Source organism: Manacus candei, unplaced genomic scaffold, assembly GCF_025592945.1.
Source record: "Manacus candei isolate 608988 ecotype Guabito, Panama unplaced genomic scaffold, ASM2559294v1 h1tg000023l, whole genome shotgun sequence".
Lineage (NCBI taxonomy): Eukaryota > Metazoa > Chordata > Aves > Passeriformes > Pipridae > Manacus > Manacus candei.
In genome coordinates, this window is record NW_026138071.1 from 25,291,301 (window position 1) to 25,317,940 (window position 26,640).

The 26,640-nt window shown below is 40.1% G+C and overlaps 1 protein-coding gene across 4 annotated transcripts in view; it reads left to right on the forward strand.

The window, feature by feature from the left end:
* The window catches only part of ERBB4 (erb-b2 receptor tyrosine kinase 4), a 603,712-nt gene that overhangs the window by 463,473 nt on the left and 113,599 nt on the right, over window positions 1–26,640 (forward strand). For all 4 annotated transcript variants that reach the window (XM_051786747.1, XM_051786748.1, XM_051786745.1 and 1 more), the window contains exons 17-19: window positions 19,085–19,217; window positions 21,852–21,974; window positions 23,435–23,533. In XM_051786747.1, coding sequence (XP_051642707.1) covers window positions 19,085–19,217; window positions 21,852–21,974; window positions 23,435–23,533 — 355 coding nt within the window. The remainder of the gene's footprint in view (window positions 1–19,084; window positions 19,218–21,851; window positions 21,975–23,434; window positions 23,534–26,640) is intronic.

Sequence of the window (26,640 nt, forward strand, 5' to 3'; positions counted from 1 at the left end):
GTGTAACTCCAAAACTTGCCTCTGCATTGAGAATGTTCAGGTAGCAGTAAATACACCTCTGGAGGTACTGCCAAACACCCAGAGAACTCGATGGGAAGGCTCCTGTTAATCACTGTGGATGTTAGATTGGGTCCTGTATTTCAAAGTGGAATTAATGGAGTGGAACCTCCAACATGATGATACAGCAGCCAAGAAAGTGTTTAGTGGTGTGCCAAGCTTAAGCTATGTCTTAGCAGGCAGTGTTTAATTTGGGGTTTGTGTTGTGTAAATTGCAGGTTTTGTCTCCTTGAATCCACTGTTAAGGTAGTAAAGCTAAGTATAAAGGGGGGGGGGGTGGAAATTAAAGCAATTGTTTTATTCTGCTCAGCTGAATAATTTCCTGCTCCATTCAGTTTGAGGGGGAAGACCCTCAAATGTTTCCTTTAGATCTGATGGCCTTTTTTTTGTTTGTTCCAACCTTGCTGAATTTATTTTAGGAAAACTACTGTGCTGTGTTTAAATGTCAGTATGTATTCTTTCACTTTCAAGACAAAGAAGGAAATTTCATACCTCCATATTAGATTCATGAAATGATGCTCTTTTTTTGTGTGTGAAAATGGTTCATTTTGTTTGGGTTAAAAACTGGCAAAACTGCATTGGCAAAGTGTTACTTTTTATTATGGTATCAGTGTAAATGAAAAATAAAAGCATTTAACTTTAGATAGAACCTTCTTCGTGACCCTTTAACAATTGTTAACAAACAATTGTTTGTTCTCCTGAGACTTATTGACTTTAAATTAATTAACAATTATTTTGCCCCTTATCCCTTGGCTTAAATTTGTTGCATTGATGTGAATTAGTAGCGAGTTGAAGGGGGCGGAGTTCTCTGCTATTCAGGCAGCTGAAAGTGAGAGCAGAGCTTTAACCCAAACAACAAGATATTCCTCATCTTTTCCTATTTCCATTTTTATAGCAGTGTTGCTTTTCTTTCCAGTTTTACAGTTTGCAAATTGTTTATGCCACGATCCATTGACTTGAAGGCTTTTGTAGGAGTCTGGTAGAATAGCAAAGGAATTCTTACTGTCGTGTTTAATAAAGATGAATCAGATGTGCATCACATGGCTTGTTTCCAAATGACTGGTGAAACTTCAGTTTTTCTGCTTATCTTTCGTCCCTTCAATTTTATGGGAAAAAAATGTTGCTTTTGGCAAGGTATGTCTTTCTGCATAGGTTTTTTGGTTTTTTTAAACCTTTAGGTTCAACAGAGTTCTGTCCAGAAGGATGCAATAAACTCTGTCTTTTCCTGGTTTCAGCTCAACGCCACATATTTGGGCTATTTGAGCCCTTTTCCTCTACCTACCTGATGGATTTTTCAAATGACTGTAAGGTTACTTGCTGGATCTCATGTGCCTTTTTTTTTCTGCTGTGAGGACCCGTATTTATTTTCAGTGTGTTTAGTTTATCCTCAAGAAGGCTTTCACTATATTCTGAGCTGCCAGAAAAAATTCAAACTGTAACTAAGTTAGAAGTCCTGGGAGAAATTAATGTCCCTTCTGCTTGTGGCTAGTTGCAAATTCTGGTTATTGTCATTATAGCTTTTGAATTACTGTGGGCAAATCATACAGCAGGGAAAGCCTTCCCTCACATTTGTGAGCCATTTTGTCTATGTTTATACCGTGTTTAATTCATAGCATCCCTATCATGGTGTTGGCTGACTGGAATTTGTGTGATTCACCAAGGCAGTTTGCTGAGCAGGTTTTCTCCCTGACCTTTTTGGGATGCTCAGGTGACGCAGAGGCCTGAAGGAATGGGACAGGCCTTGCCAGTAGAGAATTCCCCATGCAAGGTGGAGTCCTTAGGTGGCACATAACTAACTTCACTTGCTTCTGTGCCCTCCTTTCTGTCTCTTTCTGTCCTTCCCTGCTGTGCTGAACATCTCAGCCCAGGGAACAGAGAGAAAGCAAGAGCCTTGTGTCCTGCCTTTCCTAGCTTCTCATAGTGCTTCCTGTTCTCTGCCTTTTGGGAGAGGAGTGGGTAGGCACTGGGTTGTTGCTGCAAGGCTTCATTTTTGGTTCTGCCTTTCATGTCAGCATTTCCTAGAAATCACCAAAGCTAGTGAAGGCTGGAATTTTCTAGGATGCCAAAGGAGTTATCCATCCTCTTTTCCTGCCCCTTTATTACAGTGACACTCCTCTTTTTGATACCTTCTGACAACTGCAGTCAGTGGTTTCTAAGGTTGGAATAACTTATAATAGTGTGTTCCAGCATATTCTCAAAGAAAGAGCAAAAAGAGGATTATGCTTGCTTCCAAGATTGGGATAATGGTTGCCTAAAAGGAAGATGCAAAATCTGTAAAAATAATGCTTTGCTGTTCGTTAAGAAAATACTCTAGGCAGTCAGGAAAGGTGATTCTCCTATACTGCCTTTCTCCCAAGTCCACCAGGAAAGTTTGGCTAAATCAGTTATTGAAGTGAGCCTGTGGACTCAGTTTTTACTTAAAGTATGAATTTTAGGTGAGTTCATTCTTCCCCTGACTCATTCAGCTTAATACTCAGAGAGGAGAGGTCATCAAAGGAGGAGTGAAGTTTCTGTTTTCCAGTGCATGAGAGATTGTAAATCTAAAAATGTGATCAGAAGCACCTAGTTGATATGATAGGAAAGAACCAGGACCTTGATGTTACTGGTCTGAGTAAGCTGATGTCCCTGTTTATGCCCCAAGAAAATTTCATTCACATTTCCCTTTTAACTAACAGAAACTAATTAGCCAGGCTCACCATATTCAAGTGATTAAACAGAATGATGTGTAGATGTTAACTCCAATTACAATCCTAATGCTAGCTTCGTATCAAAAAAGAACATCCTCTCAACAAATCATCACTTCCTCAATGAAAGAAAAAAATCTGGTTTTATGTGCTGTGTGTGTCTACAAGAGCTAATTAACAGTAAACCCTCTGTAATGCAGGCAAATCCTTTCATAGCTCTTTTGGACCCTGGCATAGTATGACTTCAATAGAATTTCACAGCAGCTCTGAGTAGTTGTTGGGGAAGGGAAACCACTTCTAATAAACTGCTTATGTTCATTGCTTTCATGGTGCTCTGTTCCACTTCTTGGAGGAAAGTGTTCCATATGCCCTGCATTTTTTAGAATAATTATAGTTCTGGAGGGGAAGAGGATCTCTGTATAAAATAAGAGGGAAGATAAGATCCGTGAGTACAAACTAAGCTATGTTACTTGATGGGTAAAAAATGCTACTCTTGAGAGACTTTTAATATGGAGCTTTCTGATGCTGTATCAGAACAGAGCAGTTGAAGAAACAGGTTTATTTTTTATGAATCAAGACTGGAAAAACTAGCAGTTTCTGATCCTGCCTCTGTGGGTTGGATAGAGCTGTGATCTGTTTGGGACAGATTGATAGAGAAATCCCAGTTCTGTGTGAGAACTTGCCTCTACTGAATTGATTCTGAAACCAGACCTTTGCTGAGAGCACTTTTATTGTTGCAACAGCATTTCTCTGCCTGGAGCTTTGGGAGGGATACATGTGGAGTACCCCTTTGACATGAATGAAAGAACTAATTCTCACACAACACTATTTAAAATCTGTTCTGTGGCTCCAGTAGTTTGAGGATCCTGTTGAGAGTGCCCAGGATAGAATAAGGCCAGAAATCTGTTGTTTCTGGTAGTTTGTTATACAAAGAATGGAATGTGAGCGAAAAACTTGCAGTATCTTGAGACTATTGATACTCGTTGACCAAGTTTCTCAGCAGCTGTGCTTGTTAGATGGGTTTGGGTAATATTCATGATTGCAGAGTGGTTGTGCCAAGCAGAGAAATGCCACAGAGAGGTTACAGAGATTGCCTCTTGGATAGAGGAGTGGCAGTCCTTACTGTCTCACTGGATGTGTCCCAGCCCTTGTGCTTCCCTCTGCTGCTGAGATCTGAAGAACTGTCAGTGCAGCACCCAGTCTTACAGAGCAAGCAAACAGGTTTCTTGCAGAAACCTGCAGGGACTTGTAGCATGGGACAAGGTAGCATGAATAGAGTTTTGTCAGGTCCTAACCAAATTCTTTGCAGGGACATCTCAGTAAAAGCTTTGGTTTGATGTTTTGTGGGGGTTCCTTTGCTTTGCTACCACTGTTTGCAAAATGAATTTTCAAATACATTTAAAATGAGAAAATTCTTTGTTTGGAAAATGGACTAAATTATTTTCACTGAAACTATAGGCAGAAAAAATAAGAAGTGATTAGGCCAAACATGATAGGTTACTGTAGAAAGACAAGAAACATTGGGAAATTTGAATTGAATTAGAATGGAAAACAACACACAGCACGATCACAGAGGTTTCTGCTCTTGTTTCTCATCAGGCTAAATGGGCCTTGTGTTTTGTGTCTGTATTGGTTTGGCTACACGAATAATATACAGTGCAGAAATAAAATTGTGCCATGAAGAAGTGACCTTATTATAAAGCAACAGTATATATCTGACCTCTGTCCAATGGTTTTCTTTCATGGCTGGAAATGAGGTTTTAATTTAGATTTAATATTGTTATTAATGAACTATCTATTATTAAATTTGAGGAGCTTTAGAAATATGTAAGTTGTAGAGTTGTTTAAACCTCAGGAATGGTTTCTTAATAATACATTAATATGTAACATATAATAAATCAGAACTAAACCTTGTGGTCTTGCTTCCAATCTACCTGTGTAATGTAGGATTTGTTGCTCTTTCATAATTAGAAAATTTACATGATAAATGTATTTGAGTTGAGAGTCCAACCACCTAATTCTCTTCGTTCTGGCTTACTCAGTGACCTGTCAGGTGATAAAAGAGCTGCAATTCCAGCATTAAATGGGAAGCTCTTGGTTGGGTTTCTTTAGAGCACTACATCTGTAGTACTGTGCTGATGTTGTAAGCATCTATGCAGCTAAGTCTCCTTTATTAGATCTCTTCAGATCAAAGTTAGTGTGTCAAACCATGTAGGTGGAGGCTGTGTTTAGGTTTGTGACAGATTTACTCCTTTCTGGTATCTGTCAAGTAATCTTGCAAGAACTTCCCCCCGCCCTCCACTTTTCATTGCCTATTTGACACCAGATAGATATTTGCTGGAATGATGGAGTGCATTTTAAGTCTGCAATTGACATTACCTTTTTTTTTTAGTTTACATACAAAAATGTGTGTTCTACGTCTCAGTTAATTTGCAACAGTTTTTCTAGCATTGGATCAAAAATAGTGGATAACTTGTAAATGATGATAGTATGGTTGACAGTGAGTCTTTTTCATTTGTTTTTGCAGAAATGGAAATACCAGTTTTCAATTATTATTTTATCAGTGTCTAGCCTGCAAACACAATGGTAAACTAATTAAACAAACTATAGGATTTGAAGGAATGAACAAGCTTCTGTCCTTTGGTGCTATGTGTGGAAAGTTGTGCTGCAGCACTTACCAAAGGTGGAAGCATTGCCACAAATACCAGCAGCCATGCAGGAAGAGAACATTATCAAATTAAGCCATCAGACCAAATTACTTAATTTTACTATAATTTTTTTCTGTGCTGTAAAGTGAAATAACAGGATGGGAAAATGTCATATAACTTATCTGTACCTTTGGATAGTAGTTTCAAATAACTGCATTCAAATTCTAGTAGGAAAGGGGGACTAATACTAAATTAATTTCCTATGCCGTGCCCTCTCTCTGTTAGTTCAGCTTCCTTTACATCTCTTTTCTGTGAAGTAGAGATATTTTGCCTCTTTTCTACCTTGTTGCAGTGGTAGTGTGTAGAGTTGAACAAGAAGGTAAACCCTGTACCTTCAGAGAAGGTGACTGTTTTCTCAGTACTGTGTGTTAGAGAGGCTTTAGAGAAGAGCCAGGAATAGTACATTGTGCCTTGAAGTGAAGAAGTTTGGGAACTCAAATGTGAAAACTTTTTTTGGCTGAAAGTGAAAGAGCTGGATTATCCTCTAAGAGTAAACAAGTAAGGAGCAAAAGTTTGGTCAAGGATGGTGCCAGTCTAGAAGAGTGAAAAGGGGGGCAGGGTGTCTGTCTGTGAGGTAATGAAATGGATGAAACCTGAAAGGCATTCAGAGCAGCAAAATGCCAGTGCATTTCTAATGAGGGTTATTAATCCCTGGAATTATTCTTCCTAGTAGTGTTCTCTTCTCCAAGCATGATGAGTTGATGAGTTTGTGCTGAGCCTGGAGGCTGTGCTGTACAGATCCTTGGGGCAGAGGATTGTCCTGGTTCCTGCTGTCATTGCTCACAGTGTGACATAGCACTTCCGTGTCTGTGACCATAGTTTCCAGCTCGTGGCTCGTGCTCTAAGATTAGGACCTCCTTTGAATTTTGATTCCTAGCACTGAATTGGACACAGACAAGCAAGTCTAGCTGCAAAATCCTGGGCTTTGGTTCATGTCAGCTGTGATGAGGCACAGAGTGAGAGTTCCACGTGATTTTACACAAGATTTCTGTTACACTGACATATTCTTGTTCATTAGCAGTCTTTTTCTATGAGAGACCAGAAACTCATTCAGATCTTATCTGTACTTCTGTCAGAAAACTTCACGCTTTTTTTCAATCTGATGTAAATTTTTAATGACACCATCTTCACATGCTGGTGAACAAGCTCTTTTGCAGACATATTGGCTGTTTAATCAATAGGAGATAATGTAGAAACTCATTTCTATAGTTATCTGAGATTGAGCAAATGATGAAACAGGCAAGGAAAGATTGTGGGATAACATGAAAAACAGGTGCTGGCTGGTTCTGATGGAGCTTTTCTTTGGCAAAGGGTTGTGAGGAGGTATTTGCATGTTGTGGTTCATCTCTTAGCAGATCTGGTAGTCTCATACTGGAGAGTTGTGGCAAGAACTCTGAGAACAAATACAACGTTACCATCATGACAACAGCCAAGCTTTGGTTAAACATGGTCCAGTCATGACGTAATCCCTGATTTGTCAATGATATGAAGTTTTTCTTGTAATACTTGAAGGAAAATTGTCTGAAATGCAATCAACCTTTTGAATAAGCAGTATGAACTGTTTCCTCAAACAATTTGTCTTAGACTCCCAATGCTCTTCCTGTGACACAGTGTGTCCTTTGGAAACACAGGACATCAAAGCAATACACCTGTGTGTTGTTTGCCTCTTAAAATACTCACTTGGATTTTTGTTACATGTTATTGTACTTGCTGTCCCATTTTAACTCATATTGCCTACTTGTAATAAACCTCATGATGTTTATATATGTCACTGAAATTAAGTAACATGGAAGCTTAGAAGGCACAGAAACTGTAAAGCACCCTAACGTGAGTGAAAAGGAGAGGTGACAGTGGAAAAGTAGAAAAACAAAAGGGCAGAGGATGTGTTTTCGGTTTGTTGCCATTTCTTTTGCTCCAGCTAATGCTGCTAAGTTTCAGCCAAGTTAGAATCTGTAGATCTGATGTCATTGGAGATCATGCTGAAGAGGAGACAAGACACTGTGATGCCTACTTTTGGCAATATAACATGTTCATCTGAAAATAATGCCAGGAGCATGGACCAGGATATACAGATCCTGTGGGTTGGTTTGTCAGCAGCAAAGAAACTGCATTGACTTGACACACTGGAGGGAGGAGGACTAATTCCAGTCAGGCAGTTCACCAACATGTCAGTGGCCAAACCAGTCTCTCCAAATTCCCAGTAGGCTTGAATCAGCCATTGGGATATTTTCAGGTTATGTCAGTGGGCTCTGTATCAGTGGGCTTTGCTTTGCTTTGCTTGATCAAATAACCTTCCCAAAGAAATTGTGTGAATTTCAGAAGTGAATTACATCTTTCCCTGCCCCTCATGGGCCCATGGAGGGAAAAAAGACAAGGTAAAAAGTACTCCTGCTGTAAAATGGACCACTAGTTGTTAATATGTGTAGTCTCAATCACAAGGATAATAGGATAATAGACAAAGAAAAGATTGAAAAAATAATATCCTTGCTTTAAAATAGTCCCATATCTGGTAGAAATGCTTTTCCCTCCCTCATGGCAGTGATATCCTCTGCTTATAAATAACTTGAATGCAGTCTGAGTTCAGTGCTATCTTACCATTTCAGCTTTGGGTGAGCTCTCTGTACTTTGATTTCCTGGGTCAACCAGTGGATCAGGCTACGAAACTTTGTGATGTTTGAGTCACCTTTTAATCAATGGATTTTTAAAATAAGGGAGCACTTTCCAGAAGAATTCCTGTAAGAAAAAGGGTACCCTTAAGAAAGGAAACCAAAACCTATAGCTCTAGCAATATATTTGTGTGTACTCACTAAAGGTTTCATCAGCCTTTTTGTGCTGTTGATGACTTAAATATTCCAAATACATTTTTGAAGTGGGATGGGAAGCATTCCTTCTCTTCCTTACAACAGAGGCAGGGGGAAAAAAAGTTACCTTCTTTCTCCTTTTTCTCTTGAGCCCTAATGAGCTTCAAAAGCTCTTGAGACCTAAAATGCACAAAAGTCAGCATCTGTCAGACATCCACTGTCTGACAGAAAGGCTGGTACCTAAGTTTGGGGTCACAAGGAAAGGAAGGGGTTTGTGGCTGAAAAAGGAACAAGGTTTTTAAGCCAGATCACTGTTTTCCCAGATGCTTGGCCTTCTCTCTTCTGGGATTTGAGCAGCTGTTGAAAGATGAGGTTTTTAACATTTGGAAGCTGCCCAGATAAGGTAGAATCTTCAGTAAGTTCAGTAGTGTTCCATCATACAGAAATTTGGGAGAAGGAAGAGCTGTTTTACTAAATGATCATTTTCCTTTATGTCGACCATACTGTACTGCAAAATAATAATAATAAAACAGCTGTTGGAGAGTGTAGATTACCCTGAGCAGTACCCTCAGCATGGACACAAGCTGCTTTTCCAATCAAGTCACATCTGTGACTGTCGAGATGGTAGGAGGTTGCTGTGTACATAAACACAAAAAAAATCAGCAGCAGAGCTGAGAATAGCTGATGAGGATGATACTCACAAGGGCTGGTTTCCCTTGGCTTGCTTTACAGACAGTGAAGTGGAAGAGATTCCTTGGGGTGGCTGTGGAAAGGGAGGAGAGGAGTGAAAGTGGGTGAGTTCAGAGCTTCTAAACTGAACTTTTCTTTTTGGAACAGCCTCTGGTGGAAGCGCTGGCAGTGGGATGATGACTAGAATTAAGAGGAGTTGCAAGATATTCCAGAGTTTCTTTCTGCTTCACTTGGTAATTTAAGAACTACTGGGAGATGACTGATAAGTCATGGATATGGAAGAATTTTTCAGCATATTATCGTACAGGAGATAATCCTGTATAAGCCTATGTCAGAAAGAGAATATCAATTTTATGTGAGGGGTTTTTTTCCCAATAATCAAACGTGATTTTCTAATGATTGATATAATTCTGTAGGATGTTTAGACAGTACACTATCTATATAAAATAATAGTGATAAATCCAAAAGCAGCATCAGGCATACTCAAAGAAATTCCTTATACCCTGCTCTTTATCTACCTTGGATTTTCCTCAATATTTATGGGCACTGGCTGCATTTATTCCCTGCTGTGCTTCACAAGGATAACTTCTGCATATTTAGAACTCAAATGATGAGTAGCTTAAACGTATGTTGAAGTTAGCACTGTGGCCATTACTAGCATTCCAATAAATGTCTCAAATGATATATTTATAAATACATTTATGCCAGTGCAGAATGAAGTGTTATTATGTTGAAGTGTTAATATTTTGATTTCAATTTTGAAGGAAAGATTTTCAATTGTACATTTGTATGAATGTATGTAATACATGAATAATATATGGGTGTGTATTTACAAACACATCCTACTACAAGCCCTCTGTGCACTCTGATCTCAAACACAGGTCCAAAAGATGCTTTAGTGCCACCTCTTGTTAAAAAAACCTCAACTGAAACCCATGTAAGCTCTTATTACAGAAAAAATGATTGGATATGATAAAAAACTTCAGGATCAGGAACATAATGTGACAGTTCTGTTCTCATTAGTTTCTCATGTCCTGTTTTGTTTTCATAGAATCCCAGAAGTGACCTTAAGGATCATTTTGTTCCAATCGCCTGCCACAGGCAGGGACACCTTCCACAAGGGCAGGTTGCTCAGAGTTCCATCCAACCTGGCCTTGAACCCTTCCAGGGGTGGAGTGGCCACAGCCTCTCTGGGCAACCAGAGCCAGTGCCTCACCACCCTCAAAGTAAAGAACTTCTTCCATATATCTAACCTAAATTTCCCCTCTTTCAGTTTAGATGTTTGAATTTTTTTCCCCTTTACCAGTGTCAAGTGCTGCACTGACTGCTCCCTCATGTGCAGGGACTTGTTCCCCTTGGAGAGGTGGTCCAGCAGAGACTGGGACTCGCTTTAAGGTGCAGAATTTTTTTCATAAAGAAGAAACATAAAGTCGTGAAAACTGCAGAGAAGAGAATCCAGGATAGAATGTCAGTCTTGGTCCCCAAATACAGTCCTTGAAGGTTCCCTACTGTGAAATACTCCTGGAGCTTGTGAAAGCAAATGCTTGTTACCCCATATCATTCGAAGCTGAGACAGGAAAGAGTCTAGGGGTCACAACCACTTAGAGAAAATATCTGCTCTGTGCTCTTTAAATCCTCTGAACAATTGCTCTCAGGAAAGACTAGCATTCCAAAAAAGCAGTCAAAAGAGGCAGGTATAAAAATAGAGATCAATGCATTTGCAAAAGAAAGATTATGATTTGTGAAGTAAAGTAAAAATGAAGGGCATGAGTTAGAGAAAGCTTCCTCTTGCAACTCCTTAAAGGTGGACAATCCACCTATGCAGTCTACAGGTGTAGTCATGTATGGGTTTGGATATTTCTTATGCTGAATAGCTCAATTTCAGAAAACACTTAACTAGAACTGAAGCGAATTACAAGCCCTTCCCACCAGTGGGATTAGGAAAGTGTTTAAAAAAAGTCACAGAAGGAAGAGCACCATATTCAAGTAGTTTTTCTCCTCATGTTTTTTTTTTTTTTTTTTGTTAAATCCTCCTGAACATTCATTCATATTCTCTATTCTTTATGGTTTGACCCAGCTTCCACTGAATGTTTTGCCTACTTACTGATTTAATATGGGCACTACCAGGTATTTCTCAAGTGATGTAACATGCTCTGTGGTACTTCTGGATCTGACAGTGAATGAATAGCAAACAGTGCCACCAAAGTAGTTTGTTTCTATTTGAGAAAAGCATGTTTTCTTGATTAATTATTTCTTGATTAATTATTTCATGTACACCGACATGATGAGCCAGTTGACTGCCACTGGTTGCAGAGAAGCAGGCGTAGCTGACTGATTCTAACTGCAATTCTTTATGCAGAGAGAAATTCTTTGAGCTAACTTTGATAGTTTTGGTTTCAGAGCAGTCCATCCACGCCTGTAGTCATTAACAGCTCTAGTTTCCCTTGTTTAAAGCAAAATATTTCCTTTGTTTAAAGCAAAATATATTCTTCCCAAAGAAGTTGGGCAATATGACAAGTTTATAAAGATGGTTGCTCTTTTACTTGATGAACTGGCTTCACCTGTGAGTCCGATCTAGGGGGTTTAACTGGCTTTGTGTCACAGACAAATCAATCTACTTTATATGGGGCCTGACCTGGCATATTTTAAAAAGAATGCTAATCTGTTTGCTTAAAGCACAGGCCTCAAAACAGAATAACTTTGCAAGTTCTTAAGAATAGCATTCCTTTTTTAAGTTGAGGAAGGAAAGAAAAATCTCAACCTAAAAATAACAGGGAGTGCAAGAGTCGTTATTTGGACTTTTCAGTTTTACAGGAGAGAAACCCATAAAAAGCCTCCATATTGATGATGTAATTCCAGAGATTTCAGTAGTCATTCCCGTTCAGCTGTTAACAGGGAGTTAAAATGGAGAGTCCTTGGTCATTTATAGTGAAAACTGACAGTGGTTGTTCTGAATTACGCCATTCAGATTTAAAACTAGTTTTAAAGAAATCTATTTGCACTGTGTGTGCTTAATGATAATGAGATGTCTTAAATCTATAATCAATACATAATAATGTCTAGAATGCTAGGTTGTATTAATTTTCAAAGCTATACTTAATATTTTTTCTTTATCCTCATTTATTTTTCTGAGTGAAATGAGGACTCCTACCTTCTTAAAAAAAAAAAAGGCATGAGTAAGACATACTTTTACAATTTAAGGGATGCACATAATATGTTTGTGTGTTGTCGGTGTTATATTTTCAGTAAACAAAAATGTGTGAACAAAATACGTCTAAACCTTCAGTAAATGATGTCAACATATGTGAAACATTTTGATGTATCCTAACAGCACATCTTGGCTGGTGATATGCTAGAGGAGGAAGGTGTGTGCACTGTCACCTAGAGACTGCAAGTGTCTGTTCTGTACATGTTGTTCTCATTTGGCAAAAACGGTGAAAAACCTCGAGGCATACAGGTAACTTGATTGTAGTGATCTAGAAATGTCCTTAAAATGGTTGCTTGAGGAAGGCTTTGATATAGGAACCAGTGTGGGTAAGGAAAAAGCAATTTTGACAATAGATATCTGTTTGTCCACATTAGCCTTGGCTGAAATCAAAGCTGTGTGTGAAGTTTAGTGATGTTTAACAGCTGAGTGGACCCAGACATAGACTGCAACTCTGAGGTCATTTTGCCTATTGAAAATTTGTGGCTAGTTGACAGTTTGCCCATCTCTGGATTAAATTGAAGTGGGTAATAATTGTGTAACTCTGAGATCAATTGTGAGTTAAAAGTTGTGTTAGCAGTAGATAAAAACTCCTAGTCTGTACATAAATAGTGACGTTTGTCAGTATTCAAATGCCCTCAGATTAGGTGGAGGGAGGGGGAAGGGAGCCTTGTTCTTGAAAAAAAGAAAAATAAAAAGCAAAGCACATCTTGATGTGAATAGCATTAGATGAATCCTTCCCACCCTGAGGAGCTGCGTTTCATGAACACCAGTCACTCTGGAAGCTGTGGTTGTAGATCTCTGCCAGGGTGTACTGCACAGCAGAGAGAAGCTATTAATATACACAAATTTGCTTCCCTGTCTGGTTGTTTATCTCATATGTTTTAAATACTCAGATTATCACTCCAGGATTAGCAGAATCTGTCAGATCTCTAAAAGGGCAGCTTCAAAGTCAGCTGAACTGATGGAAGGGGTGAGGAATGAAGAATGTGCGAATCGTCCATGAGGAAAAAATAATGCCTCGATAACAAAGATTTACAAGAAGGAACTACTTAGCAAATACTCAAGGTTGTAATGAGTCCTGTTTGGATATATAGATAAAAGCTCAAAGGAGGGAAGGTCGAGAGAGGAACTTAAAGCCCTTTAACAGTTTGACTTCAAAGCTAAATTTCTTTACATCTCATACTAGGTGGGTTAATGCCAAAGATAGAGAAACAGGTGTTCTTTGTCAGCTTTACTCCATGGACCACAACTCAATTTCCTTCCCTGCTTCTGCTGAACTCTCCAGTCAAAACTGTGAGATGGTGTACTCATGTAAGTCAGTAATTAGGCTTTAATACCTGCCTCAAGGCACCATGGGGATTGCAGATGTTCTGATGTTTTGGAGTGGACAGAATGATATGAGCCCCACTGTTGAGCATCCTTATCTGTCTTGGAATACTAACTTTGAATGCAGTCTCAGTTTTGGTTTGTGGGAGTGGGTGTTACATGTTTCTAAATATAAAAACCCAGTACACATTGAAAAGGAAACAGATATTATTCATTTCTCGTAAGGGAATACTTGAATCTTACTTTCAACTTTTGGCCACAGATACACGGTTTCTAGTTTAAGATTTTTACATGGTGTGATTTTTTTTTTCCCTCCCACAGTCTCCCCTGCTGTTACCTTTTCCAGTTATTAATTGGGTATTCTGTCTTCAGCTGAGGGAGGTGTGGGGGATAGCAAATTAACTATATGCAGTTGAATTCTGATTCAGGGCCATATTTCTTGGACTGTTAATTCTGTTTTGATGAGCATAAAAGTCCAGAAGCACCTAGCAGAGATTGTTTCCGTACTCTGGAGTAGATTTTCAGTGTATAAAAGAAAACAGTGGCTGTACCAGGAGTTTCTTGTTGGTGGGTTAGTGATGGAGCTTTGAGAAATGTGAGGTAGGATCGACTTTTGGCTGTCCATTAATTGTGCTGAACAGGCTGGACTGACATAGCTACCACTCCTTGCTTGAGTTTAGCTTTTCTGAGCCCTATCAGGCCTCCATGCTTTTAAAAATTACTCTTAACAGGATGGGAGTTTTTGATAGGGAATTGCAGGCACTGAGGTGGTGGTGAGACAGTAACATAACAAAAATGTAAGTGGATTAAGCCCTTAATGCCATTAAAGATAAGGAGATTTGTGTGTCCAGCTGTCTGTGAAGCCGAACTGTTGGTTAAGTGCATATGCAAAAAAGGATTGGATTAAAAAAACAAAATGGGAGAAAGTTTTGTGCCTTCAGCAACATCTCTGATCAGTGCCACCTTGCAGGGACCCGTGTTGAACAGCTTTACCAAGCAGAAAGGTAAATAGCTGGTTAATGAAATTCAATCAGGGTGTTAAATGTAATGATTTCGTGCTTGCACTGCAAGCATAAAAATAGTGGAGAAATGATGCAGGAGAACTGACAGTAGCAGCAGAAGAGAGAAAAAGCAAACTCAGCCTAATGAACATAAGTAAAAATGCTGTAGGTGACACCCCGAAAACTGGGCTTAGTAAATACTCTACACGTGTTTGGAAGCAGTGGTGGTGTGCACTGCTGGTACCAGGAAGCTGTTATGGCAGAGACTGGTCGTTTGGTCCTGGAGCAAATAACCCACGGGGCTGTTGATTTTGGGGCTTAGCTCAGCAGCAGAGGATGGAGAAGCTGCTCAGTGTGCAATCACATCCATTCAGGGCTGGGATGTTTGGGTCTGAAAGCTTTTTGATGCAAAGGCAGTGGACTTCGGAGTGAAAGCAACTGATCACTATTTGAGTGGAAAATAGAATTTTTTCTGTATTTCACTTACTTATTTAGATTTAAATATGTTTATTCCTTTCACACTTCCTTTTAAAGCCTGCTTAATAGTGTGTTTAAATGGCGCCTCCTGAAAATTCAGGTATGATATTCAATTACAGCATATTTCACATAAAAGACTAAAATGCTTGTTTGGTGAAATTATTGAAAATTATTTGCTTTTTTCAATTCCCTAGTAAAGATGATGAGATCATTCTTTAAAAGTCAGTGAGAGTTGACATGATGGATCATTAAGATCCATTTTGAGCCCCCCTTGTACTTTATAAAAAAATAAAAGGGCTGCAAGGAATGTGTAACTTCCTTTAATTTTCTTCACTAGTTATTATATCTCCTTTGGAACCATTTTCTTATTATGACCTATTATGTAAATAATATTTGGACCAATTTTAGTGTACACAGAATCATAAAACTAATTATTTGCTTTGACAGCCATTATGCTAGTTATTCATATGCACTTTAAAGGCAAGTTCTCCTGCCTCTTTTGTCAGTCTGTGGTTCAGTGATGTTTTTTAAAAATTATATCATAGAATCATAGAATCAATAAGGTTGGAAAAGACCTCCAAGATCATCAAGTCCAACCCTTGATCCAACACCACCATGGTTACCAGACTGGCACTAAGTGCCACATCCAGTCTCATCCTAAAAACCTCCAGGGATGGTGAATCCACCACCTCCCTGGGCAGCTCATTCCAATGGCTGATTACTCTCTCTGTAAACAATTTCTTCCTAATATCCAACCTAAACCTCCCCTGGCAGAGTTTAAGACCGTGCCCTCTTGTCCTACTGCTGGTTGCCTGGGAGAAGATTCCAACCCCCACCTGGCTACAACCTCCTTTCAGGGAGTTGTAGAGTGATGAGATCTCCCCTGAGCCTCCTCTTCTCCAGGCTGAACAATCCCAGCTCCCTCAGCCTCTCCTCATAGGACTTGTGCTCCAGTCCCTTCACCAGCCTAGTTGCCCTCCTCTGGACCTACTCCAGCACCTCAATGTCCTTCCTGAACTGAGGGGCCCAGAACTGGACACAGCACTCCAGGGGTGGCCTCACCAGTGCTGAGTACAGGGGAAGAATCACTTCCCTGATCCTGCTGCCACACTGTTCCTGATCCAGACCAGGATGCCATTGGCCTTCTTGGCCACCTGGGCACACTGCTGGCTCATGTTCAGCTTCCTGTCAGTCCACACTCCCAGGTGTGGACTCTGCCTGGCTGCTCTCCAGCCACTCTGTCCCCAGCCTGTAGCTCTGCAGGGGGTTGTTGTGGCCAAAGTGCAGGACCCGGCACTTGGCCGTGTTGAACCTCATCCCGTTGGAATCAGCCCAACTCTCCAGCCTGTCCAGGTCCCTCTGAAGAGCCCTCCAGCCTTCCAGCAGATCAACACTCCCCCCCCCAACTTGGTGTCATCTGCAAATTTGCTAATAGTGGACTCAATCCCCTCATCTAATCATCAGTAAAGATGTTAAACAGGACTGGGCCCAACACTGATCCCTAGGGGACACCACTGGTGATCAGACACCAGCTGGATGCAGCACCATTCATCACCACCCTCTGGGCCCAGCCCAGCACAGAGTGCCCCTGTCCAAGCCGTGGGCTGCCAGCTTTTCCAGGAGTTTGCTGTGGGAGACGGTGTCAAAGGCTTTGCTGAAGTCCAGGTAGACACATCCACAGCCATCCCCTCATCCACCAGGTGGGTCACCTGGTCATAAAAGGAGATCAGGTTGGTCAGGCAGGACCTGCCCTTCCTAAACCTGTGCTGGCTGGGTCTGATCCAGCCTGTAGGTGCTGCGTGATTGCACTCAGGATGATCTACTCCATAACCTTGCCAGGCACTGAGGTCAGGCTGACAGGCCTGTAGTTTCTTAGATCCTCCTTGCAGCCCTTTTTGTGGATTGGTGTGACATTTGCCAACTTCCAATCACCTGGGACCTCCCCAGTGAGCCAGGACTGTTGGTAGATGATGGAGAGCAGCTTGGTGAGCTCTTCCACCACCTCCCTCATCACCCTAGGGTGGATCCCATCTGGTCCCATAGACTTGTGAGGATCCAAGTGGCTCAGCAGGTCGCTAACTGTTCCCTCCTGGATTACAGGGGGCTATTCAGCTCCCTGTCTCTTCTATCAGCTCTGGAAGCCAGTTGTCCTGAGGACAACCTACCTTACTGTTAAAAACTGAGGCAAAGAAGGTGTTAAGTAACTCAGCCTTTTCCTCCTCTTTGGTGACTATGTTCCTCCCCATGTCAATCCTTTATACTGTATGATTGTTCATACAGTATAAAAGTGAATTAAAAAAATCCCTCTTCTCAAAAGTGTTAGTCAGTACAAGCTCCATAGAAGTCTTTTGATGTCCAGTGTTTTTCATAATTGCCTATTAAAGAGTTTATTGCGTCAGCAACATGGAAAGACAAGCAAATGAAGAGGAGCATTGTTCTGGATGGTTATGCCAGGTCCTTTAGTGTGAGCTCTGCACTCAAAATCACACAGTAACCAGTGGGGTTAGAAAGGGCCCTGTGTCTTAAGGCCAGAGATGCTGAAGGAGGGATGTCTCTGCCAGGGGAGTAAGTGGTACTGGACCTGTGCTTTGCAAACATCATAATCCATTTCCCAGCCAGACAACATTCAGCTTCCTTTATTTGCAGGCTTTAGAGTTTCCATCAAAAAGTGTTGTGTACTGTCAATGTGTTTTCCCTGAGAAAACATGGTAATGGTGCTTTAAGTATGATGCTTGAATACCTAGTTGTGGTAGTATGAGGCTTTCTCAGATGTAGACACATCTTCGTATACCAAACCAGGTTAGGTGCACTGCTTCCCACTGCTCTGCTTTGTGGAAAGTTGTAAAAACAAGAATAAAGGGTCAGATAAATCAATTTACTATTTCTGTGGAAGAGTCCTTTAAATTTTTAGTAGCTGTGTGGTACGTTTTTATTAATAGGCCATAATGTACCTTTCATCATCATGTGATATTTCCACAAGCTTGACGACAGTTAACCTGTTTCCTGTACTTACCAGACAGTGGTTTTGGCACTGTCTATACTCTGCAGTTGTCATGCTGTCTCTTTTTACCCATCTTTCCAGCAACTGTTCTGCCATTGTTGGAGGGATATTAAATTCTCTGAGTGTGTTTTTGTTGGTATGCTGTGAAAATGCCTAATTTAAGGTATTGATTTGACTTTTTCTTTGCAGGGAGCCTGATTTCTCCACTGCCTGTGTAGGTGATCTGCAAGTGTAGGCACCTAAGACAGACTGACTCTCTAAGACAGTGCTTGTATAGTATCTACTGTGATGCCAGCCCTTTATATCTTATCACTATGGAAAAACAAATTAGTAACTGCAGCTCATGCTGCTCAAGAGCCTGGAAAGCTCAAAGGAGCTGAAGGAGTAGAAGGGGGACAACAGGTCTTGTGCAGAAGCTGAGCCTTGTTTGGCATTGTTCACAGGAGTTTTTTGGTTCCAACACACCAGTCTTTTGGTTTGGAATTTGGTTGTGTTGAAAAGCCACAGCAAAACTGCGTGGGTGCAATCATAACCCCTGACCAAAAATGTTTCTGTGTAATAGTGATGAACCAGGAGTTCCAAGAGGGTGAGTGGTTCTCCTATGGATTATGTTGTTCAAATATAAATATCCTCTACGTGAGGAAGGTGTACAAGTACAATGCAACCAGATTTGTCTATGAAGTTCCCTCTGACTTCTTCCATACTCAGGAAGGCATATTATATTGGTATTGGGAATTTTTCATTAGTTTTCCCCTAAATTCACAAGCCTGTGAGTTAACGTAGGTGGAGCCAAAGAGTCAGCATAGTTAAAGCTCTTGCAGGAAAATGCAGTACCTGTATCCTCATTTTGCCATTGCAGATTTGCGTTTGCCATGAAAGTGCATGTTGTGTTTCCTTGTCCACACGACTCCTCACATGTGCATGGTGGTTTGAAAAAGAAGTTGAATTGGTATATTGATTAAAAACAAGCAGTCATACCATATATATTAATGTGTTTGCTCTGGCTTCCCATTTGGACTGGAATTCTGGTCATAAGGCAGCAAGCTTTCCAGGTGACTGTGTTTTATGTACCCAACCACTCTTTGGTCTCTCACCCTACCTAAAAATGAAATATCTGATTCTGATTGCTAGAACCCCTCTGATTGCTGCGGGAGTTATTGGTGGCCTCTTCATCATTGTCATTGTGGGCCTGACATTTGCCGTGTATGTTCGGCGCAAAAGCATTAAAAAGAAGAGAGCACTGCGAAGATTCCTGGAGACCGAGGTGAGAGCGCGCTGCTTTTCGCAGATTATTTGAAAAGATATGCAGGTCTGTTCTGCTTTTTTATTAAAGATGTTAAGGTCTTCAATCCAGTTACCAGAGAGATCTGTAAAAATCCTTTTGCTAACTTGTGCGGACTAAACTAATGGAAAGAATGAAGCTATTTCATTATTCTAGTTTTCTGTACATACATAGATTCATGGCTTCGGAAGACCAAAAGAAGTTCCCCATGATCACAAAGGCATGTTCCACCACATTCCTGAACTCCCATTCTGCTCTCAGCTGAACATCTGTCCTAGGTCATCAGTACATTAAATATTACAGGTTCTCATTCAGTATCTACTTAGGTCAACTTTTAAGACTAAAGTAAGTTCCCTCAGCAAGTTCTGGTACAAACTTAAGCTCATCAGGAATACTTAAATGCAGAGATTGTCACTTACCGTTGTTCCCAGTGCCTACAATGCTTTTGTGGTCCAGATTTTGCCAAGTCTGTAGTCATGATCAGTAATAATAATGTATTTTATTAAGACAAGATAATTCCTGGAGCTTAATCAATTGAAGTTCACAGTTCTACTGGCAAAAATATGCAGTGGAGCTATAGCAGAGTGCTGTGCCCACTTCATCCTGCTCTTTGAAACATCAGTAGTGGAAGGGCAATCTAGGAAGTATATTTAAACATAACGTTAAATTGTTATCTGTCAGCTACAGCAATGGTGATTGCTGCAAGTCTTCTCAGTGTCTCAGACCTTGAGACACTTTGCAAATTATAATTTTTAAAGTAGAGTCCCCTTTTGGAAGATAATAAAGTTTGGGAATACTGTTAGCTAGTGAATCTTGAGTAAGGCTTTATTAACAAGGCTGTTTGCAGTTCTTTTCCAAGGGTCCTGCTCCCACTCTTCTCTGGGAGCCTGGGAGTAAACGATTTATGCATCCCCAATCTGTTTGCATAAGTATCTTTATGCTTGGCTAGAATTTGTATTGCTTGGTAAATATTGTTCAGCTTATAAAAAGCTTAACAATATTCAATGCCTTTAGATATATAAATCTTGCCATTGTATCAGCTCCTACTTAAGCATAAATTATTTTAGCAGGTAGTTCTCACTACATTTGGGAAGCATTGACTTTGAAGTCCAGCTATCATTCTCCGTTTTGTCAGATAAAAACTGTGGCTGACAATAGTCCTTAGGGACCAAGCCTCCTACTGAACATGTGGGGAAGCTGTTGTCTTGGCTCAGAAACTGAAGATTAAGTCAGGAGCAGCCCAAGATAAACACACAAGCAACATAGCTTCAGCTGAAGTCTCTCTCTCTAGCTGGAGGCTGTAATAGACCTATTCCTTATGTAGATCATTCTCCATAAAACTCTGTGAGCCTTTTGTAGATCTCCACAACACATCTCTGCTTCTCCCTGCCATACCTGTGTTGGTGGACTGTGGCACAAAAGCTCTTTTCATCCTTCACAAACTGAAACTACAGAAGTATGCTGCCAAACTGCCTAATTTTCTTTTACAGTAAGCCTTTCTTTTATGGTATAAGTACTGGACATCTAAAGTGGGAAGGAGGAGGGAAGAGAAATCACTCTAAAATCAAGTGCAGCTTGCAGATTATTTCTTTGATAACCTGACTTGTTGCTGTTTGGTTATGTTGTGTTTTCTTACCCCATTAATTTCTGAATACTGGTGTTTTTACCTGAACAAAACTAATTAATCTGATCAACTAATCAAGTAGTTCATTGTGCTCTAAGGCCATAAAAGTAGTTCTCAAACTGCAGAGCATGATGCATTTAGCCTTGTCAACAGGCAGCTTTGAAATGCTGCAATGGTTTCAAAACAATTTAAGTAGGAGTAGCCATGAATTATTTTCCTCATCCTGTAAAGGCAAAGGCTGTTTTTCATTGTTTGGAGTATTGTCCTTTTCATGTATTTTTAATTTATTTTTAAAGAAGCATTGTTTTTTTGGCAGAGATGGTGTAACACTGAGATCCGAGAGCATTTTTAACTGAATGTGCCATTGTGGCTCATTTACAAAGTTTCTTGAGACATCTTGAACAAATTGTTTAATTGCAGTAAATTAGTGGCTGTTATAAATTAGTGGTCTGCTATAACGTGTTTTCTCCTTAAAGCTGTCCTCCTCTGTGGTAAAACAGAAGTTCAAAAAAACTGTCCCTTGCCCAAAACAGAATAAGAATGTGATGAGCCATTAAGTCAGGGCTATTAAAAAGAAATATGGTCAACTTAAAAGACACTAAAATGGGAAAAAAATAGAATGTGGTGCATTGATAATAAATGCTATATTTCTGTCATGTAGAAAATATTTCTACTGCCTCCATTAGCAAAAGTCCTTGGGTGTGTTATTGTGACACCAATTCCATTTCCAGTTCATAATTCCATCATGCAATTTCTGGTGGAAATTATTACATGTTGGCTGAGGACTTGCTTTTATAGGTCTCTTGGTTTTGTAGCATTGCTCATTTGCTTTTGAAGGTGAGAAACCCCTCCACAAGTTGGCAGGTCAGTGGTCAACAGATCCCCACCACTGTCTTGTTCCAGCATTTATTTGGATTGGTCGTTTTCAGTATAAACCTCTGATGGGTCTTCACATTTACAAATATTTAAGATTGTTGGATTTTCCTTCATAGCTTGTGGAACCCTTGACTCCAAGTGGCACAGCACCCAACCAAGCACAGCTTCGAATCCTAAAGGAAACTGAGCTGAAGAGAGTCAAGGTTCTTGGCTCTGGAGCCTTTGGAACTGTATACAAGGTAAGAGTCTTAACTATACAGCAAAGAGTTCCCTCATTTAACTTTGGAACAGTCAAGTTCTGCACTGCAGTGAAGCACCCCATCCCATGGATGGGTTCATGAGTCCTACATACCTGGGATAGACAGGATATTGGAATTATGTGGGAGGAGCACATCTGCAGGCTCAGGTGTTGACTTAAGTTTTAATCAGACATGCAAACATTATTTCTTGGGGAGCAAAGGCATGTCAGCCACAATCATTCTTGTGTGCAGGAGGGCTACACAGGCAGGGCTGTCTTGCTGTTGAAGTGCAGTATCAGAGTTTGTCATTCTGTTCTTACATAGTGGCTTTGCAGTACACTTTTGGAAAGCTAAACTTTGTCTTTTGTTTCACAAGTGTCACGTCAGTCTTGTAATAGTAATAATACTTTGTAAAATGATATCATTAGCTAAACTGTAATACTTCCTGCTTCTTCCATTTAAATAGAAAAGATGAGTTTTGTAAATGCACCCTTTAAGCAGGATGTGAGCGCGGAACCCACAAGGGAAAAGTACTTCTGTTAGAGATTATTTATTTTTTAAGATCTGTTAGCGGTGTCCAAATCTCAGAGGCATGAAGTCGGGTTTATTGGGCAAGTCAAACCACTTACCCAATCCTTTGGGAGCAACCCACACCTGCCAAATCAGTGTGAGTGTCAGGTCAGAGTGCTGAAGGAGGACAGACACTCATCTGTCTTCAAACTGGGAGGAAAAGGAAGGAAGCACAGACCAGGTCACTGTAACTACAAGCTCATGGGAATAGATTTATGAATAATCAGTTTGAATATACTTAGATGATAATAGAGATGGGTACCTTGAGGCTGACAAGAACACAGCAGTAGTCAAGAAGGATGGAAAAGTAGCCAAGACATACACAATTTGTGAATTTTAATTTTAAAATTTCCTTTTTAAGTATCTGAGCTTTTAATTCTCTGGCATCAATTAATTAGAGAAATAGTCCCTAAATGTTTCACTCTAAATATATTGTTCTCAGGGTGTCCTGTTCCTGCATGATGTTGTGACCTGGTGATAATCAGTTTTGAAAGTTTCCAGATAGCTTCAGAGTTGAGCATCAGAATCCAGACAGAAAATCCAGATTTTTGTTCAATTTTATCTGAATCAGTAGTCAGTGGGAAAAGTACATCACTGACAATGCTGCCATTACTCTTTAGAAACCCTCTTTTGGAAGGAAAATCAAAGGGGCTTGATGAGGACTTTCACTGATACAGCATGGTTCATTTTACATCAGGGTTTACTTTTGGTGCAAGAAGTAGTTTTTTGGGATTTGTGTTATTTTTATAGCTTTGTGTATTCTCAGTTCTGAGGTTCGTAACCGATCTCCATAATGCATCAAAAGAATGCATCAAAAAGAACTGTAACTCCTAAATGAAGTTTCTGATTGTTGTCTCATAGTCTTCTCTCACCTTTCCTTCTTTTTCTAGGGTATCTGGGTCCCTGAGGGAGAGACCGTCAAGATTCCTGTAGCCATTAAGATCCTTAATGAGACCACTGGTCCGAAAGCCAATGTGGAGTTTATGGATGTAAGTAAGACATGATCAGTGTCTTGATGTTTGGCCAGGGTTGGTGGGTGGTGTCTTTCTGTAGTCCATGGAGATTAGAAAGAGGAATTCCTGACAGTTTTCTTTCCTTATGTTTAAATACCAGAAGGAGGCTTTTACACAGGACCTGTAAGGGCTGGGTTTTTGATTCCAAATGTCATGGACCCCCTCAGATATTTGGAGTCTTCTTATAAATGGTTTTCTGATTGGTGTAAGGCTGAAACTCCTCCGTCTCATGTGCCACATATTGTATGTTCCTGTAACAGAAAAGCTAGAGACACGAGAGAAGGAGTTGCAGGGGAGCATCTTTGCCATGCATGCAAGTATCTACTGGCACAGAACTCAAGGGAACATAAATTTATCTCAGCTCTCTTCTGCTTCACTGTTCTGAGAGCTAAACACCAAGAGTCCGAGGGCTGTGAGCAGCAACAAAGCGTAACAGGGAGGAGGGGTAAAAACCTAAAATATGCTGGATTTAAAAGCCCTTTTGCTTTAGTAAGCTGCAATACCATTAATAAGAGGGCAAGATCATAATTTCCATGAATGTTCTGTGATCACAGTGACTGTGTACTCAGTTTTCAGCTCTGTGTCAAGATCAAGCCTCATTGACACCATGAATGTCTATATCCTATTCCGTGACAATTTTTTGACAAGTCACAGAAAGTTGTGCTTTTTTGTAAATCCCTCTTGTGAACTTGAAAATTACATAGGACTTTTAAGTCTTGCAGATCTGTTCAGTGTATAGACCTAATTGGGTTAGCATTAAAGAGACTGTAATCCACAAGGAGAATGTACAGTTATGGATTCAGCTGTTTCATGTGTGAGTTTATAGGCAGTTGAAGGAAGGCTGTATAGAGGAAGGGATTTCCTGTGCTTTTTACAGAGCACTGCAGGTTTTTGTTGATTACATTCAGTTATCATTATGCACAATAATAAAAAAAAAGGCTGTTTCAACCCTATTTAAAAGCAATAAATTGCACTGAAGGGGTAATTAGTATCAGCAGTCAGTGATGTAGGTTCCAGCCTAAAGGTAAGAGAATGTTATTACTATATGAAAGTCAGTGGAACTGAGCACCTTGCACCAGCTGAGTCTGATCTGATAAAGTAATAGTAATATCTGCTGCTCTGATGCTGATTTACCTTGAAGCGCTCTACAAAGAAAACGTAAGGTTAAAAGGCAGATTTGCTTGTCTGAGGTTTCATAGTTTAGCTTGTTCAGCGGACTTAGTTCAGCAGACCACAGTTCCCTCCAGTGTCCTAACACCTGATAAATGGCTCAGAAATGATGAAGGGTTTTTGGCAGCTCTAGAGATTTGTAAGGTACAGTTACACTAGGAAAGGTCTCTCTCTAAATTAGAAGTTTCTCATGAGCCTCTGACCCAGTGGTAACAAGGTGAGAGAAAAGTTAAAGTTGGTTTTAGTTCCTGAGGTTAAAAATAACCTTTAATTTGTTTTTAATCATAATAAAAGAGAATTGGACTTCAGAATTAGCTGACGCAAGTGACAATAAGAAGAAATAATAAGGTTTTGTATCAATGCTGGTTTTGATATATGTACAGTGGTCTGTAATCCTTTGCTGTACTGCATGGGTGAAGAAGATGATTTCATTTCCTTCTTTTGACTAATTGTTCATCCAGTCCTGCCTTCCTTGCCTCCTAACCCAGTCATTTATTTCCTGAAACAAGCTACATTCTGAAAGAGAATGACCTAGATGCTGTTTATGGTTTTAATGTGACCACTCCTCCCTGTCCCAGAAAAGATATGTTAAATGTTTAAAAATTATAAGCCATTACAAGGAGATAACTTAAATATCTTTCAGTGAAGAGTACAAGTAGAAAAATGTGTTTGACTCATTCACACTCCAAGACTTTGGTCAGTACAGCTATCCTGATAAAACAGAATACAGTTTACTATCTTACTTTATGAGGAACATTTAAGTGTATGTATGGAAAAAAATACATCAGTTGTACTTCAGTAAGAAGAGTATTATGAATATGTTTTAAAGGTACATGGGTGGCTAAATGCTGTTATGAACATAGTGGGGTTAGGTCTTTCTCAAATAAGGGTCTGACATGTTGGTAGGGAATGGGAAGAGGAGATTAGTGGGAAGGAGGTGTCATTATATGAGTCACACCCTTGACTTTCATTTTTTTGTCCTTGTCAAGTACAGGTGTGCTTCTGTCAGCAATTACTTCTTCCCTGGATTGTGAATGTCCTTGTGCTTGCAAGTAAAAGTTACCATTCCTTTTAGAGAGGCTCTGGAAAATGGAAAACCTTTGGTAAACGGTGATTTGTGTACAGAGGGAGCACTTGGGACACTTGAGTGTCTACAGAAATAGCTGGTATAGATGCTAGTGCCACTACCCATAGCTCTGGTTAAAACTTCTGATGTTGGCAGAATGCAAGTCTAAAAGTGCTCTGTGAGCTCCTGAAATTCTGCTAAATGTTATGCTGAAAGAGTAAAGAACAACAATTTGGCTACTGGGCTATCATTTGAGCACCCTGAACACCCGCTAATGGATCAGTAATGACTATAATGATATAATGCCTGATATTAGACCTACTAGGGCCAAATGCCTCCCACCCGTTCCCATCAGGGGATGATGAATTGACCATCATCAAAAAACACATCCCTTATTTGGAATTTTTCTTTGGGGAGTTGCAGCAAAGTCTTTTTTCCAGTCTTTCTCCACACATTCCCAGTCAGCTCTTTTCTTTTGCTCTGCTCCCTGCGTTCTTACATAGTTTTTATCACTGCAGCAGTCCATGTCTGTTACAACAATGCAACCTGGAGTCTGCAAAGGAACCCAGACTGCCTTCTCCAGGGCAGAACCAGAATGTACGTGTGGGCTTTTATGCATTTGTTTTCACCACGCTGAGGATGTTGTTACAGTTTTGTAAAATGTAGGTTTACATTTTTTCCACGTGTTTCTGAGTATGTATTATCTCTGGAATAATTTCGGAATCTAAAATACTTTCCCCTCGGGTGTTGAAATGGTTATGTGCTTAAACTGGAGGGTTATAGTTTCTCCTCCCTACTTGGCTGGTCACACCTCTTGTCCCCAGAAGGGGGCTGAAATTTGAATCTA